We start from the raw sequence: 16,176 nt of genomic DNA on the forward strand, positions 1-16,176 counted from the left end.
ACGGCATTCGGCAATCGTCAACGGCCAATCGGTATCGTTGTTCGCCTTTTTATTGTTATTAGTTATTACAATTTGCTATCACGTATTATTATTAGAGATTAAAACAGAGATAACTTATATTAACTCTAGTACCTCTTAATCTCTTATAATATATTTTCAGTTTGTTAATCTATTAATTAAATACCCCGGAAAGTTTTCGTACATAATTTATATTATAGAATTTTATTGCGCTCAGTCCGACCTTTAGACAGAAAAATATTTTTCAAATATTGTTTGTTAATTACTCATTATCACATTTCGTTCTTACTGGTTGAGCACTAATTACTGTTGCAAGAATTTTTACCTTATCTTTTTACTATGATTAACAGTTCGCTGTTTTTTTAATGTTAAAGATTCTATTATATTGTGATAAGCCCAAGTTTCCTCAAATATTTCAAAACAAAAACGAGTAAGTACCTTTATTTTATTCTTGCCAAATTTGTTATTTTGCTTGCTTACTAAATAGTTATTTTTTTAATAAAGCCTCAATTGAAATTAATTTTAAAACCATTCTTTACATAGTTATATCTTATTAGACATAACATGAGTTTAGTAATCCTTCTGAGGGACACATCCTTAACATGTTATCTTATTTAAGATACAGTAATATGTAATAGTTTGTGTACATATTACATACATGCATTTTAGAAATGAGTGAGCGACCACAGCCATTAAAAGCCATTAATAAATTCTTTGATGAGAGAGAGCCATGGCAAATTGTTACAATGACAGCCTCATCTGTTTTGGCCCTTGTTTGGGCTCACAGTCTTTACAATGCAAAAGAAAGTAAGTATTTTAATATTCTTGCCACTTAAAATTATTATAACATAGATTAAGGCTTAATTTGTACATATTTTGTCTACAGCAATAATTTTACTGCAAAACATAACTTATTTAGATAATGCCATATGCATTATCTCATTATCATTATCTTATAGATTTCTTCTTTAGAGATTAAAGGAAAGCTTATGAAATATGCCTATCTGAGGCCAAGACTTATATCTATTTAACACTGTTGGTATGGCCTTTATACATTTGTAGTCAAAAGTTGTATTCTAGAATGATAACTCTTTCTACAAAATAATTTCAGTATTCATTTCAAAATGTATGATGATTGTTGTCTATTTAATTATTTTCTGATTAATGATAACAATTTATTTATATCTAGTTACATTCATTATTGGATAAGATAATAAATTTGTATAGTTATAACTATACTCAATGAAATTATTACTTATATTTGGCCATAAAGATACAGACTAATCTGACTTTTGTGCCCGGCACAATATTTTTAGTGCATTGTCTTGGACATGTCTATTTCCTTACAGTACTTTATTTTATGTTGCAATGAAAGTGAAATTGACTGTAGCTGGAGTTTGAACACTTATATTAAGAATTGGTCGGAGGTGCTTTCTAATTTTCTAGTGATAAAAATAAACAAAAAAAATTTTGATATATTTCAAAACTTTTTGAATGAATCAGGCAACTGCAAAATGAATTACATGTTAGTTTCTCCTCAAGGCCGTTTTGTTATTGTCCATATCTATCTTCCAAGATCATTTGCACAATTGTTTGACATAGGCTGAACACTTCTATGACTCACATGAATGTTGCAAAGTCATGATGGCAATTACATTAAACTTTTCCTTGTATTTTGTCTCGAGATATATGATATCATTCAATTTGTATGTAGAAAATTTTACTCTTTTATTTACAAATAAATGTTCTATAATTACATACTTTACATGACACATTGACATGATTTTATCTCTACTTTTTGCAGAAATTGGACGTAAGAATAAATTTTTATTCAATATAAATTATCAGCGTTATCTCTATGTATATGTCACCGTAAGATTGTAAACATCGTTATATTACAATCTATCCAGTTAGATTGTAAACTATCGATAGATTGCGAACCGTATTATTATGATTGCAATTTAACGCATCATTTTTCGCTTGATTGTAATCTATCGATGGGAAGCGGTCAAATTGTGAACCGGCGTAGGACGGAATGCAACTCGCGCTCTGATTGGTTGAACGGTATGTGCCCCCGCCACCTCGGCCACACGTCATATTTGTTTCTTATTTCTATTTTTATAATTTGTGCTTAAAGACATAATAATTGTTGATTTTTTTTTAATTTTGAATTAGAACTTGTGTTTGTAGAATAAATATTTCGTTACAATTTGTTTCTAACATATGTCAGGATTTCTAATTTCCTATTAAATAATAAATTTATTTTATTTAAGTGACACGTTTATTTCATTTCTAAATTAAATCAGACCGACCAATCAGGAAGAACTTGCAGACAGCTGACAATTTGACGCGGGACATATTGTAATTTAACGGTTTCATTTCGGTAGATTACAATATAGCGAAAAATGATGCGTTAAATTGCAATCATAATGATACGGTTCACAATCTATCGATAGTTTACAATCTTACTATATAGATTGTAATATAACGATGTTTACAATCTTACGGTGACATATATAACACAATCCTTATTTGAACGCGTTTGCGTATAGTTCGTTATTTTCGCCTGACGTCTACAACTACGACGACTACAACAGAAATTATGTTGTATAGTAGGCTTATTTTATTCATATCTTGCGATATTGAGTCATCTTCGTGTTAATCACGTTCAAGCAATCCTAATTTGTAAACAAAAGGACGGACTTATTAGAATTTAAAATACCGATAGACTTGTTTACTACGGGCTGGGACAATAAAGACGTAATCTCTAAACGTATTCGTAACTTATAAAGTACTTTTTGTTATTTCATTGTCGTTATTAAGGTATGCTATGTAGAGTGTATCATTGTAATGAAGACAAGATTTTTTATATATTTTATTTTCGTTATTTCCTATTTTGACAGTAACTTAATACTAATACAATAGAAAAACTAACTAACAAACATAATACATGTATATACATAACAAATAAAAACTTAAAACCCAAACCATTTTAACCAACTAAATTATAAATAATGCAAATCTTGTGAATTCAGCCAGTGTGCAACTTATATCCGTCTCACTGGCAATAATATTTAGAGTGCGCAAGACACGCGTAAATGGTGCTTTTCTGAGTTTATTTGTACGCGACCGAGGCACTGCAAGCAATTGCGACCGCTTACCACGCCAAGTATTACCGCCAAAACACACTCCAACTTACAACATTTCCGTATATATTTTACCTCTAAGGACCTTAAAAAAATATTGTTATACTGACCAGAGACACAAAATTGGATACATTACTGGGTAAAATGGGTACAGTCCATACATATATAAATGTATCTCGTAAATTTATTTTGAATTCCTTCTACCATAAAGAATATTTCTTTTTTTTTGTGGGGCCCAAATCATAGTGTTACACCAACCTAAGCCGAGGGGTTTCGCCGCTTTAGGGGTGTCATTAAATCGAGGGACGTTAGATGTTTACATTGCAAAATTCGTCAATTTAGCCAATTTCTGATACATTTTTTTCCCATCAGGTCCTACCACAAGGCTAAGGAAAGAGTTCTTTCGATGGCTCCGGCGTGTACCAATTGTACGACGAAAAATTGAAGAGAAAATGAATGAAATCAAGGCAGACTTTCGCAAAGATGTGGCAAAGAGACTTGCTGGAGTCAATGTTAATAGGAATCTCCCGGAGAATGGTCTGCCCTCAGAACGTGTTGTAGAAGAAATAAGGGATCACTTGAGCTTAGGTCAGATGAATTATAGTTATGAGAATTTACTGTAGAGAAGTGAAAGAAAGGAGTGACATAAGCTACGTCTTTTTTTAATGAAACGGGTGGCAAGCAGGTTACTTTGAATAAAGTAATTACCGTCGGCCATGGACACCTGCAACGTCGGGGGCTACGCTCCTATCTTGAAGGCCCCTAAGTACCTCTACTGGCAGCTGGTTCTTCAAAACATGAAATCCAAATGGGCGAAACACAAATTTGTCTGTAAAAAATGTGGAACACAGTAAAAATATGGATAACATCATTGTCTGTGGTGGTATTCTGATATGAGGGTAGAATAAAAATGTTATTTTATATGTTTTAGGTTCCTACGACTGGAAGGGTGGCAACGTATCAGGTGCAGTATATCATACGAATGATGATATTTATCGTGTAGCGTGTGACGCGTATGCGCTAACGGCCTATACTAATCCTCTACATGCTGATGTGTTCCCGGGCATTAATAAGATGGAAGCTGAAATTGTTAGAATGGCGATCAATTTATTCCACGGAGATGACAAGTGCTGCGGCACGGTAATTAATTTTATTTATTAGTTAAAACTTTTAATTTAGTACATAGTATTGTCTTTTATTTACATAACTTTTACACATTTAAAGAAAAACACGTCAACGAAACGTCGGTTTAAATTTAAAATTATGTACAAATAATTATAAGTTTAAATATAATAATACATATCTATAATCCGTTAAAAAAGTGTTTTTCTTTTTAATTTAGTAGTTCTATATAATATAATAATCAAAGTTAATTTATATTTCTTTAAAAATATAGTTTTCGTCAACATTTATTGCAATGAACAATAGGTAGATATAGTCCGCGTCACGTAAAAAGAGCGCTGGAAGAAAGTGGAGCGGGTAACTTTGCGCACGGGTACACTCGCGCACGCAAGTACTATACTGGGCCTATTGTTTTATTTTTTAACGATCTTTTTGCTCGCCGTTTCGTATATTGATTAATGCTAGGTACATTGATAAATATATGGAATAGAAAATAGAACTAAAACATGTTGAATTCAGTTTAAAATGTTTAATCTAGAATCTTTAAAAAAATTAAAGTAAAGGTGAAACTCCTTCCATTAAATCGTCATGGGTGACGTGAAATCCAGATGAGGACATAGAACAATATACATCATAAATCATTTTTCTCACTTTTCTGTGAAAAACCATTTCGTAATTAAAAACTTTTGTGTGCGGTAGTACTTTGAGAACAAACGTAACGTGAACACAGCGCGGGAAGCAAAGGTTAACTGACGAACCAATAGCGCACCGGCAAGCAAGCGGCGCGTCACTCGCCCGCCGCGCGCCGCACCTCATGCCACCAAATAGATCGATAAATCATCTACTGCGCAGCTTGACCGCCAGCGCTCTTCTTACATGATGCCACCTATACTTTTAAATTGTCTTATAAAAGAAACAATAACTTTTAATAAAATAAAAAATACTTTATCTATACATTGTCTATTTCTATAATTCATCTGCGGTCCCTAGATTGTAATTATTTAGAAAATTGAAAAAAAAACATTGTACTATTTTATTGCATAAATTCCTGGGTCCTTTCCACTAATAATTTCGGTTTTTATAGGTGATTCGTCTTTTCTGTTTCACACACGTTTTGAGTCAATACATGGATTTTATGCCCTGTTAGTGGAAGGGTGCAGTATTTCTCAACCATTTAGATTTAGGGTCTTCAAACCGTACCGGTACTCGAGAGCCTTCTGGCCGTTTAACCATATTTTTATTTAAAAAAGTAAACTCATTTGAAACTATTGTATTAGGTAACAACCGGTGGTACAGAGTCAATAATGATGGCGTGCAAAGCGTTCAGGGATCGCGCATACAACAAGGGCATAAGCAATCCTCAAATGGTACTTGCCACGACGGCTCACACCGCCTTTGACAAGGCCGCGCAATATTTGAACATTTCAGTTGTCACGGTGCCTGTCAATCCTGACACTTTGACAGTTGACATCAACGCTGTTAAGAAGGCCATTGGACGCAGGACTTGTTTGGTAAGTTGACATAGATATTTAGAATTTTTTTAATATGGTATTATTTACGCAGTAGTACTTTTTTCTTCTCACGTAAAATTTTCTCGTATCATACAATCATACAAGTAACTATTTTTCCGCCCACCAACTTCTTTTATTCTCTGAAAAATCTGCTTATCCTTTAATCACAGTGTGTTTTGGTAGAATAATCTTTAAGTCTTAACGTTGTTTCCATCTGAGCGAAAATACCGTGACGTTTACAACTATTCTTCGAACTTTTTGAGAGCCTTTCACGGCTGCCATATATTTTCGTTTCTTGATATAACAATTTGATGTCTGAAACTGAAAGAAAAGTGATATAGTTAATATATAAAAATAACTCTGCGTTAGGGCCCTGTTTCATTTGTTTTGGTTACGCATAATGGCAACACAGTTTAGGTATAACCCAGCCGTCTCCATCGGCGTGAAGTAATCATAGACTATGGCAAAATGCCTATTGTTTTTCAGGTCATTTACTGTTTCTCTTTCCATTTATTTTGTTTATTTGAATTTTTATACTATTGGAATATTTACTCTGTATTGATATATTTCAGATTGTAGGATCAGCACCCAACTTCCCCTACGGTACAATGGATGACATCCGAGCTCTATCCGACATAGCCGTAGAGTACGAGATTCCCTTACACGTAGACGCGTGTCTCGGCGGTTTCGTGGCGTGCTTCATGCCGGATGCCGGATATCCGGTTCCCGATTTTGATTTCCGGCTACCAGGTGTCGCTAGTATGTCTGCTGATACACATAAGGTTTGTTATTTAAGAATTCTTAACTCATGCTAATATTGAAAATTAAATATGCCAACGAACCTTAAAATAAAATTTAGAATTTTATAGCTAATTATTTCAACATCTAATGTAAATTTAGATGTTAAAATATTCCATGATATATTTATCATGTTTAGAGGTAGGATTTATCTATGCATATTTATGGATGGGAAACTAATATTTCACAATTATTGTAACTGACAACTGACAGATTTATTTTGACAACTGACTATAAAGTCTATATAGAAGATAAACACTGTGTGGTTGCAGACTGTGAGGACGCTACAGTGCTAAATTACCTTTGTATATTATATTATAGTTTGACTGTAATAAATGTTATAAATAAGAAATAATTAAACTATATACTCAGTGAATAATTACCCGTAGCAAATAAGAATTATATAACTGCCACTCCGGGTTTCATTTATATAGAACTAATCTGTGCAAGCACAGAGTATTATTCATAGTATGATTGTAGAATGTTGTGAATATTTAATATTAAAATTAATTAATAAATAATATATAAAATTTTTCGATTAACCTGTAGGTTTGTTTTATAACAAATTGTATGGGTACTTGCTGTGAGGGGTACAATCCGGCTATTCTCGTTTAAATTTCTATCAAGATAAATGGCCTTTGCGTGCACGGTGCTGATATGTAACCAGATAAAACCGTGCCTCCAAATTTTACCTTGGACAAGTTCCAGATAACCCTTAAAGCTGGAAAAGCGATCCGTCGCTAGATTCTTCAGACAATGGCGCTTTTAGCTGAGCATTTATTTTTTTCTGATTTAAAGAGAATATATCGGAACGTAAACGTAGATGTACTTTGATTCCAGTACGGGTTCGCGCCTAAAGGAACGTCAGTGGTACTGTATCGACATGAAGAGTACAGGCATGGTCAGTACACGGTCACTACAGACTGGCCCGGAGGCGTCTACGGCTCGCCCACTGTTAATGGTAAAGCTGATTTAAACAAGTTAAAACTATATTTTTAATCTACATACCAGAGATTATTTAGATATCAAATATGCTTAGAAGTCTGCAAATATTTGAGTATTCAAGTTTCGAAGACTGTATGTGTATGTTTGTCTACAAATGTATCGGAAATGAAACACATAAAAATTATTATTTTATACTAATTCAGGAAACGGTCACGTTTCATTCAAAATATTCTGTTTTTTTTAATTTCAGTAGGTATTTAGGAATGTATTATTGCAAATGATTAATTAATCATTATCCTTTATCACATATTAGGCAGGAATCTGGGATCAGGGTTAAATATAAGGGATGCAACAGGCCTTCATTTAGAAAAATCTAAGAAAGATGGAAAGAAAGTGGAAGAAGTGAACGCGGGTTTGGTTAGGGAGTTCAATGATGTTAAGTGTTGCCAACATTAAAATATATTTATTGCTCTCAAATCTTTTATTATATTAATATATATATTTCGTAACGACCAATCTGGAGTCAGAATGCAATCTGCAGTTTAAAATGCGTCGACTTTAGCAATAACATTTTTTTGGCCTTATCTTAGGCAGCCGTGCCGGTGGTTCAATCGCGGCCTGTTGGGCTAGTATGATGTATATTGGGAAGAATCGTTACGTTGACATGACGAGGGAGATTCTGCAGACCACCAACTACATACTTGAGGAGTAAGTCTTAATTTATGTTTTTGATATATATGTAAAAAATATGGATTAAATTAGGGAGCGTTCATGTAGTCACACAATTTTTCTAGATTCTTGACCCCCCCAACCATTTTGTTACTATAACTTACTCGAACGTTCCATTATCGCAATCTCTTCCAGACAACTTTAGTAAGGGAAAATTCTAAAAAAAGAAATGTGACGGGTGAAAAGCATAATCAATGCTTATACAAAAAATATAGAACCTTTAACTTAAATAATACATCATACATCTTAAATTAAAATGTGTTTTATATTATTCTTGTGTTTCTTTCTTTATATTTGTTTTATTAAAATATATTTAATTCTATGAATGTCTTGATGTCATCATCTGACCAATACCAATGTCAAGAAATTTATAACAGTGTATGTATGTATAACAAACTACCCACAAATATAAAAAAATTGCTCAACACAAAGCTAAGTGTTTATGTTAGATGAAATTACTTTTAAATTAATTTCTTATAATTTACTTTTGCTTTTATGTTTTTTTACTTTGATTATTGTAAAAACGACAATATCATGTTAAACTAAAGTGTTATTCTCATGCAAGTGACATTTTTGTCTTTTTTGAGAAATAAAGTCTTTAAACCTGTAACTTCATCCTAATTTCAGAGTCGTTCGTTAATGATCACTAATAAACGATAGCGCACAGATTTCTGTATTGATTTTGATGCCTGTTTGGTCACTAAAACCTTTAAGTAAGAAATAAAATAAAAAGTAGTCAACACACGCGTAAACACGCATTGCCCATGGGTGGTCAAGAAATCGTTTACCCTCAAAGGTCGCCAACCTTCCCGTTACAGGTGTCCTTTGACGGTTAACACTTATAGGCGTTCGTTTGCCTCCTGTAAAACGTGTTTTTATTATCACAGATTGCAAAAGATAAAGGGTATCTTCATATTCGGAAAACCGGCGACTACCGTCATCGCATTCGGCTCGAAGCAATTCGATATATTCAAAATGGCCGATTTGTTACACAAAAAGGGGTGGAGTTTGAATGCTCTCCAATTTCCATCTGGGTAAGTTGCTTCAATTGGTATTTAAACGATACAGAATGTACACAATTTTACCAGCGCGATACGACATTTTTAGGTCTGGGCCTCAGATTTCTGTTTCGTGATCATTTGTCAATTTAATAGTTCATCTTTATTTGATACAGAATGTACACAATTTTACCAATGCGCTACAACATTTTTAGGTCTGGGCCTCAGATTTCTATTTCGTGATCATTTGTCAATTTAATAGTTCATCTTTATTTGACACAGAATGTACACAATTTTACCAATGCGCTACAACATTTTTAGGTCTGGGCCTCAGATTTCTGTTCCTTCATAATTTGTCAATTTAATAGTTCATCTTTATTTGATACGGAATGTACACAATTTTACCAGTGCGCTACAACATTTTTAGGTCTGGGCCTCAGATTAAATAAATTACTAATCAGCCTCCTATGCCCGACACATGCTATTTTGAGAGATTTTCAGTACATTACTTTTATTTGGCTATGAACAGAGATTAATGAAAACTGATGCAAAAGTCAAAAAGAAACAAACCTGGAATACTAACTGCGTATGGATTAATTTTAATTATTTGATTTGCCTAGGATTCACATTTGCGTGACCCACGCCCATACAGCGGAAGGCGTGGCCGAACGCTTCGTCAATGACATTCGCGCGGTTGCAGCTGAGTGCTTGAAGGCTGGCGATGCTCCTGTCGAAGGAAAGGTAATATTTACCATTATTAAATATAAAATAAATATTACTGCATTTACATTCACACAAAACACTACACATATAATGTATGTACGGAGGGACCAATTTCCACTCTTATGACATTCCCCATGCATGCCGACGATTATGGAGACTTCTGACTTAATTTTACTGTTGACCTGTTCGCCCTAAATTTGTGTAAAACTTTGTGTAAAAACCCAAAATTTGTGTAAAAAGGTAAATAACTGTTGTAATCACCAACTAAGAAAATCAAAGATTTCCTTCCCCTCTCCTCTCTATACTGATACTTGAACGGGCCCTAACCTCAGAAAGTTTATTTATTTATTTATTAACACTTCGTTGCATTACATAAAAGGAAAAAAATATTAAACATAATTTAATGAAAAGCAACCGGCGGCCTTATCGGTTTCGAGCGATTTCTTCCAGACAACCACTGTGAATAAAGGAAAAAAAACATCGAGTAGTTTACCTCTATAATATCAGATTTAGGGCCTGTTTCACAATGTATGGATAAAGTGCCAAATAGCTATGCAACACATAAATTATTCGAAAGATAAAAGTTCCAAATAATATACTTAGCTTTTCATGACGTACAGCGCTATCTGACAGTCGTGAAACGCAAAAATACTATTTATCCTACCAATAAGTAACAAATAGCTTATTTGGAACTTATCCGGACATTGAGAAACAGGCCCTTAGTATCTTAAATCTTATATTAAAAAACTTATTTTAGAAATTATTGCAAAACCACACACAAACTAAAAAACTTCCTTTTGCAGATGGCCATTTATGGCGTAGCTCAGAGCATCTCGGACCGTAGTCTGGTGTCAGATATTACAAAACATTTCATTGACTCTATGTATTATTTGCCAACGGAGCAGGACTACGATAAAAAATAATTTCTTGTGTATTCAATTGTTTATGTACACAGTACACACAATATTTTCTATTCATTATTTAAAACGATTATATTTTTATGGAAATTGTGATACATATGAAGAAGTCTTTTATTTAGCAATTTAAGCGTACGATGTTTATATAAATACGTAAAAGAAATTTATATAATTAGTAATTGTTGAAATTTTTGAAATATGGGAACTTATAAATATTGTCAAAAGTGTATTAATGATTAATTTTATGTTGTTAAAATTTTGTTTGCAATTATTTTGGGGAAATTCGACCATATTGTAATAAAAAATAAGTGTAAAATAATTGTTTAAGGGTGAAATCTTTTTTTTTGTATTTATTTATGGTACCTAATTATTATATATATATATAAATAAACTTGCAAGGTCTAAGATCGTGTATAAATTTTATATTAACAGTCCTTTAAGTACTTTGTAAAACAACTGTTATTCTTTAATAAAGTTTAATCAATAAATGGATTTTATTTTCCAAATTAGATTTTCTATCTTATATATATATATATAAATTATTATTTGTTCAGAATTATAATATAATATATATTATATTTTTATTCGTGGACCCGATAGACGTTGATGTTTTAGATAGAAAACTTAAAACAAAAACATTCCTGAATCCTCTTCAACACACAAATTTTCATCAAAATCGATCCAACCGTTTCAGAGATTTATTTCCAACAAAATAAAAAAGCGACCACTTAAGGAATGAATTAAAGAAAAATTACTCGTCTTGGTCTAGATGTCTTCGATTTTAGTGCTTAGAAACATATTTTGCGATTCATTTACAATTATATACTTGATTGCATATATGTTACAATTTAAAACATTTACATTAAACATAACATTTTTCTTTGGATATATTTTGCTATAAAGAGGTAACGCGACTGAATCTCTCAGCTACTCAGTTAAAACTAAAAATGTTCATTAGACAGTCTTCATAAATCTTCTGTGGCCGAAATTCATGCGATTGTCATGCTTGATGTCACTTGATGTTTATCAAGGATTCGCAAGATTTTTAATATGTAAATCGAAATTCTAAAATGAGATGGCTGGCAGTGCTTATGTTTAGTTTACAAATTTTTACGTCGCCTGGGTCTGTTAATTACTGTGGTGCACGTATGTGTGGATATACGGACCAGCATACATTCTGTAGATTCTCGGTAAGACCAATATTTTATACTTTTTATTAAATACTTACTAACGTTAGTGATATAAAACATTTATCAGAGTCCTGGATTGTCTTGTATGGGTTATATAGACGCTCCACTGTCACACGACGATAAGTCCCGAATTCTTGCGAGATTAAATAGAAGAAGAAGCGATGTCGCCTTGGGATATAGCGACTGGCCACCCGCCGCCGATATGTTCAAATTGGTAATGGTAGCTCCGCAGTTTTAGTCAATTTTGTTTGCGTTTTTCTTCTCTCCTGATCATCGATTGTTTTCATTCTGTGATTGTAGATTAATTATTGGGTTCGGGCTTTAGAAATTTAAAAATTTGTTAAATATGCTAGCAATTCAGTCCTGTATTGCTAGCATATATTTTAACAATTCATTAGTGTAATGTTTATATTGCAAATTATTCCTTTTTATATACAATGTTGGCTTCGTCACTAAACATAACAATAATTAAATAGTTTGTACTTTTCATTTTTTTGTTGGGAATGAAACTGGATTTCCATTCGAAAGAAGCTGAATGTTCTGTGTGCGAATAACGACAATCTGAGATATAATATTAGAATTACAGAAAAAAATAATCGATATTATTATAGCGATGGGTTGAAGAACTGTCCCGCGAAGCGCAACTCTGGGCAGATCAGTGTAGGCCTCCGGAGCAACTTGAGGAGCACGATATTTGCCGTGATCTGTGTATGTACCATATTAAAATACGCTACAAAGATTTGTTAAACTTCACTTCCCAAACTCCCCAAAACCAAAATTTGTATCTGTCTGCCTATCGCGTTTAGAGTTTTCTCAATTTATACCAAGTTAGTTTTCCAATATTTTAATATAAGTAAATAAAATTATAATATGCTCTAGTGGGACTGATTTAGTTTTTGAAAAACCACGACAAGAAATTATGGCATATTTCGACTTCGGCGGCATTTAGAATGTAATGTTTGTCTAACGTTTATATGCAGCATAAAACTTTCAGACTCAACAACTGTAGGACAATGCGTTGCCTCAATAGTAGGCGAAGCGCCAGGGCTCCGCCCTGAAACTATGGTCGACATTTGGTACATGCAAAGAATATCATATGAAGGCAACTTTACTTCTTATGTACCGTTAGTATTTTTATCAGCTTGTACATTATGATTGCATATCGTGTTAGATATATTACTACTAATTGAAGGTATATCAAATGAGTGTGTCCCTTAGGTCACGTTCATCCTTATTTTTAATCAAGCCCTGAGCAAAACGATGCTAGTAAATAAAATATAGATCCAAAAAATGTTTTCGCTCACTTGCTAACTTTATTACTTAATTCAAAATTTCCGCCAAATCAATTTTAATTTTTGAGCCAATTAATTTAAAATGTAAGATAGTCATGCTGAGGCTGTGTACTGAATTATGTTCTATCATGCATTTTATTTACTTCCAGACCTGTAAGATCGAGCCAATATTACGGAGATTTTGCACAACTAGTTTGGTCTCGGACATATATGGTTGGATGTGGGAGAAGTCGATTCATGGTAATTAGTATTAAATTAAATAAATGTTACTTGTTTTTAGTAGTATTAGCCATATTTGTTACTATAACTAATATTACTTTTGCCTTAAACTCGACTTAACTACTCTACCCACAACACAGGGGCCCCCTAGTGGCAGAATGTTAACAATTTGACAACCATTCTTACAATTGTTTTTAGGTACCTTGGCGTGGTCGTTTACGCAGTGTGGAACGGCTTGTATGTAACTTTGCGCCGCGTGGTCCGGTGTCCTTTCGTGCCTTGTGGACTCTTGGACGACCTGCCTCCATCTGTCCGCCGCGATCAAGACCTGATCCTCATTTACCAGGACTTTGCAGCTTTCGTACGATGAAACTTAATTATTCAATACGTCACGACCATACCAATCGACTTAACTCGTTTTTTTGAATACATATTTCAGAAAATACTATTAGTTTCAGTAAATGACTTTTATTTCAGAGAACAATATGAATGATTCAGATGATAAATATAATAATCGTAGCGCTGAAGAGCATTTATTACTAGACACAGTACTTGAAGTAGAAACGAATGATACACATGATCATATTGGACTGTTTGACGAGTGTTACTTAAAGAAAGTAGCTATATCTAATTTGAGTATAAATCCAACTGATATGTATAAAGATTTCGTTTACACAAGAGATATAATCGAAGATTTCGAACTAGAGGAGCAAGTTAATGAAACATCAACACAAACCATTGACACGGCTGTAGGAAATGGGGTTACTAAAAAAATAAAGGAAAAGAAAATAGTTAGAATTTTAGGACGATACAAATCGTTTGATTTAGCAGAATTGGAAGATCAAAATACATCTAAGAACTTGTTAAAAAGTAAGTTTTCAAAATAAAGATGTAATAAAAATGGATGTTCTTACTAAGGTTGAATCCGTGTTACAGATGTCCAAGTTGAAGAAACGACAAAGATCCACGAACTTTATGCAGATCTGGAATATTTGGACGTGGAGAAAATTTATGACTCTGTAACAAATGATATAACATTAAGAAGTATAAAAAATGATATTAAAGTTATAAAGAGCATTAAACAAAGGGCCCGATTTAAGCTGATACTCATTTTCCAGATGACACCGAAGATTTAAGAAGCAATGATAAAGATGCGTCCTTAATACTTGAAACAAATACTTCTAATCCAATAAATATGACAAGATGGAATCAGATAATAGTACCAAATACAACGCTTTTTTCAAACCAAACAACGAAACATGATGATTTAGATGACTATCTTGCGGATCGTAAGTGCGGTGTTGTGAAGTGATTTAAAACAAAATTACGTCATAAAATGAACTTCAAGTTAAATTATAATAATTTGTTATATTAATAACATTTAACAAAGATACACAGTAATCTTCGATTATATTATCTCTTTAATTTAAGCAAATAAATTGTTATAGAAAAAACCATTTTAATAACTATATACATAACAAAAATGGTAAATACTGTATTTTTTATGCGCAGCGGAAACCTTCAGACAGCTGCAAGAAGCGCTAGATAGGATGGAGAACAGTCTAGCTGGTCCAGTTTCAACAGTTGGAAAGGTAGTGTTTTGTTTTTCTGTAAAATTAGTATGTATAACAATTCTAGGCTTAGTAGGTACAGATAGTGCAATCCACGAAAACGCGGCCCACTATTCCTCTTATCCGTTTATAATATATGTATGCAAGCTTACGTCAATGTGTGTGTGTTATCGGTACACACGCACACCACAATGAATAGACTACTTAGGAGAGAGTGTCAAAGTAAAAGATGCTCAACAATTCGCAACGCTCGGAGCAAACTCCCCGCACCCCGCGATCCCCTCAACCAAAAATTGGCGGGGCGCGTCTTCGTGAATTGTACTGTCTATACTAATACTATGCTTTGAATTATTTTTGAAAACTTTGCGAATCAATGAAATTCATAAGTTATATTGCTAATGCATTTATTGAAATGTGTTAAAAAGTGTTAGATGTCTTTACTTGAGTATCCAAAGAATATCTAAAAATTAATGATTCGAGCACATAGCCGATATTAAACAATTTTTTTCACCAAAGGTCCGACGTGAACTAAGAACATTGCCACCAAACAAAACTTCAATAGTTAGAAGCAAACAAAATATCATGACTCCTGAAGAGCTTCAAGCGGAAATAGAACGGAATAGAACCTTAGATAGAGGGCCTATGTTAAACATGGTGCTAAAATACTTGCCATATCTAAAACCCTACGAAAAAACAATTATGGGTGAAGTTACAAGTAGCAGTGTTGCAAGACTATTGCCAAATGTATTCGCTTTACTTTTGTGTTTGTGATTTAAGCATTTGTTATTTTAGATGATTTATTTTAAATATTTCATAGATATTTAACTATATTAATATCTAATTTACACTGTCCAATTGTAATGTTCAATAAATAAATTTTTAATTTTTGTAATTTTGATATTTCGTAAATCCTGACATTCACTACATCCTCGCAGAGGGATAATTACGTTTTTTTACATTTTCATAATGACAGCATAATCCTCATTTTTTATTTATT

General features: G+C 33.0%; 2 protein-coding genes across 2 annotated transcripts; both read left to right on the forward strand.

Moving 5' to 3' along the window:
- Positions 1 to 77: 77 nt before the first annotated feature.
- Positions 78 to 11,391, forward strand: LOC110996967 (sphingosine-1-phosphate lyase). Its single transcript, XM_022264882.2, has 11 exons — positions 78 to 448; positions 688 to 825; positions 3,537 to 3,752; positions 4,096 to 4,304; positions 5,564 to 5,797; positions 6,370 to 6,579; positions 7,436 to 7,556; positions 8,131 to 8,248; positions 9,157 to 9,303; positions 9,888 to 10,008; positions 10,794 to 11,391. Exons 2-11 carry the CDS (start codon positions 690 to 692, stop codon positions 10,911 to 10,913), a joined length of 1,632 nt encoding a protein of 543 aa, XP_022120574.2. The 5' UTR covers positions 78 to 448; positions 688 to 689; the 3' UTR covers positions 10,914 to 11,391.
- Positions 11,392 to 11,928: 537 nt separating this feature from the next.
- On the forward strand, positions 11,929 to 15,965 carry LOC110996976. Its single transcript, XM_022264892.2, has 11 exons — positions 11,929 to 12,097; positions 12,165 to 12,311; positions 12,709 to 12,805; positions 13,092 to 13,221; positions 13,539 to 13,629; positions 13,807 to 13,969; positions 14,086 to 14,478; positions 14,545 to 14,652; positions 14,727 to 14,897; positions 15,121 to 15,200; positions 15,696 to 15,965. Exons 1-11 carry the CDS (start codon positions 11,978 to 11,980, stop codon positions 15,948 to 15,950), a joined length of 1,755 nt encoding a protein of 584 aa, XP_022120584.2. The 5' UTR covers positions 11,929 to 11,977; the 3' UTR covers positions 15,951 to 15,965.
- Positions 15,966 to 16,176: the final 211 nt, after the last annotated feature.

This window comes from Pieris rapae, chromosome 7 (assembly GCF_905147795.1).
Source record: "Pieris rapae chromosome 7, ilPieRapa1.1, whole genome shotgun sequence".
In the NCBI taxonomy this organism is placed as follows: Eukaryota; Metazoa; Arthropoda; class Insecta; order Lepidoptera; family Pieridae; genus Pieris; species Pieris rapae.

Coding starts and splice junctions, on each gene's coding strand:
- LOC110996967 (XM_022264882.2), top strand. CDS start 690: ATGAGTGAGCGACCACAGCCATTAAAAGCCATTAATAAATTCTTTGAT. Junction 4,305..5,563: donor ATGACAAGTGCTGCGGCACG/GTAATTAATTTT, acceptor CTATTGTATTAG/GTAACAACCGGTGGTACAGA. Junction 8,249..9,156: donor ACCAACTACATACTTGAGGA/GTAAGTCTTAAT, acceptor TTATTATCACAG/ATTGCAAAAGATAAAGGGTA.
- LOC110996976 (XM_022264892.2), top strand. CDS start 11,978: ATGAGATGGCTGGCAGTGCTTATGTTTAGTTTACAAATTTTTACGTCG. Junction 14,479..14,544: donor ATCTAAGAACTTGTTAAAAA/GTAAGTTTTCAA, acceptor TCCGTGTTACAG/ATGTCCAAGTTGAAGAAACG. Junction 15,201..15,695: donor CAGTTTCAACAGTTGGAAAG/GTAGTGTTTTGT, acceptor TTTTCACCAAAG/GTCCGACGTGAACTAAGAAC.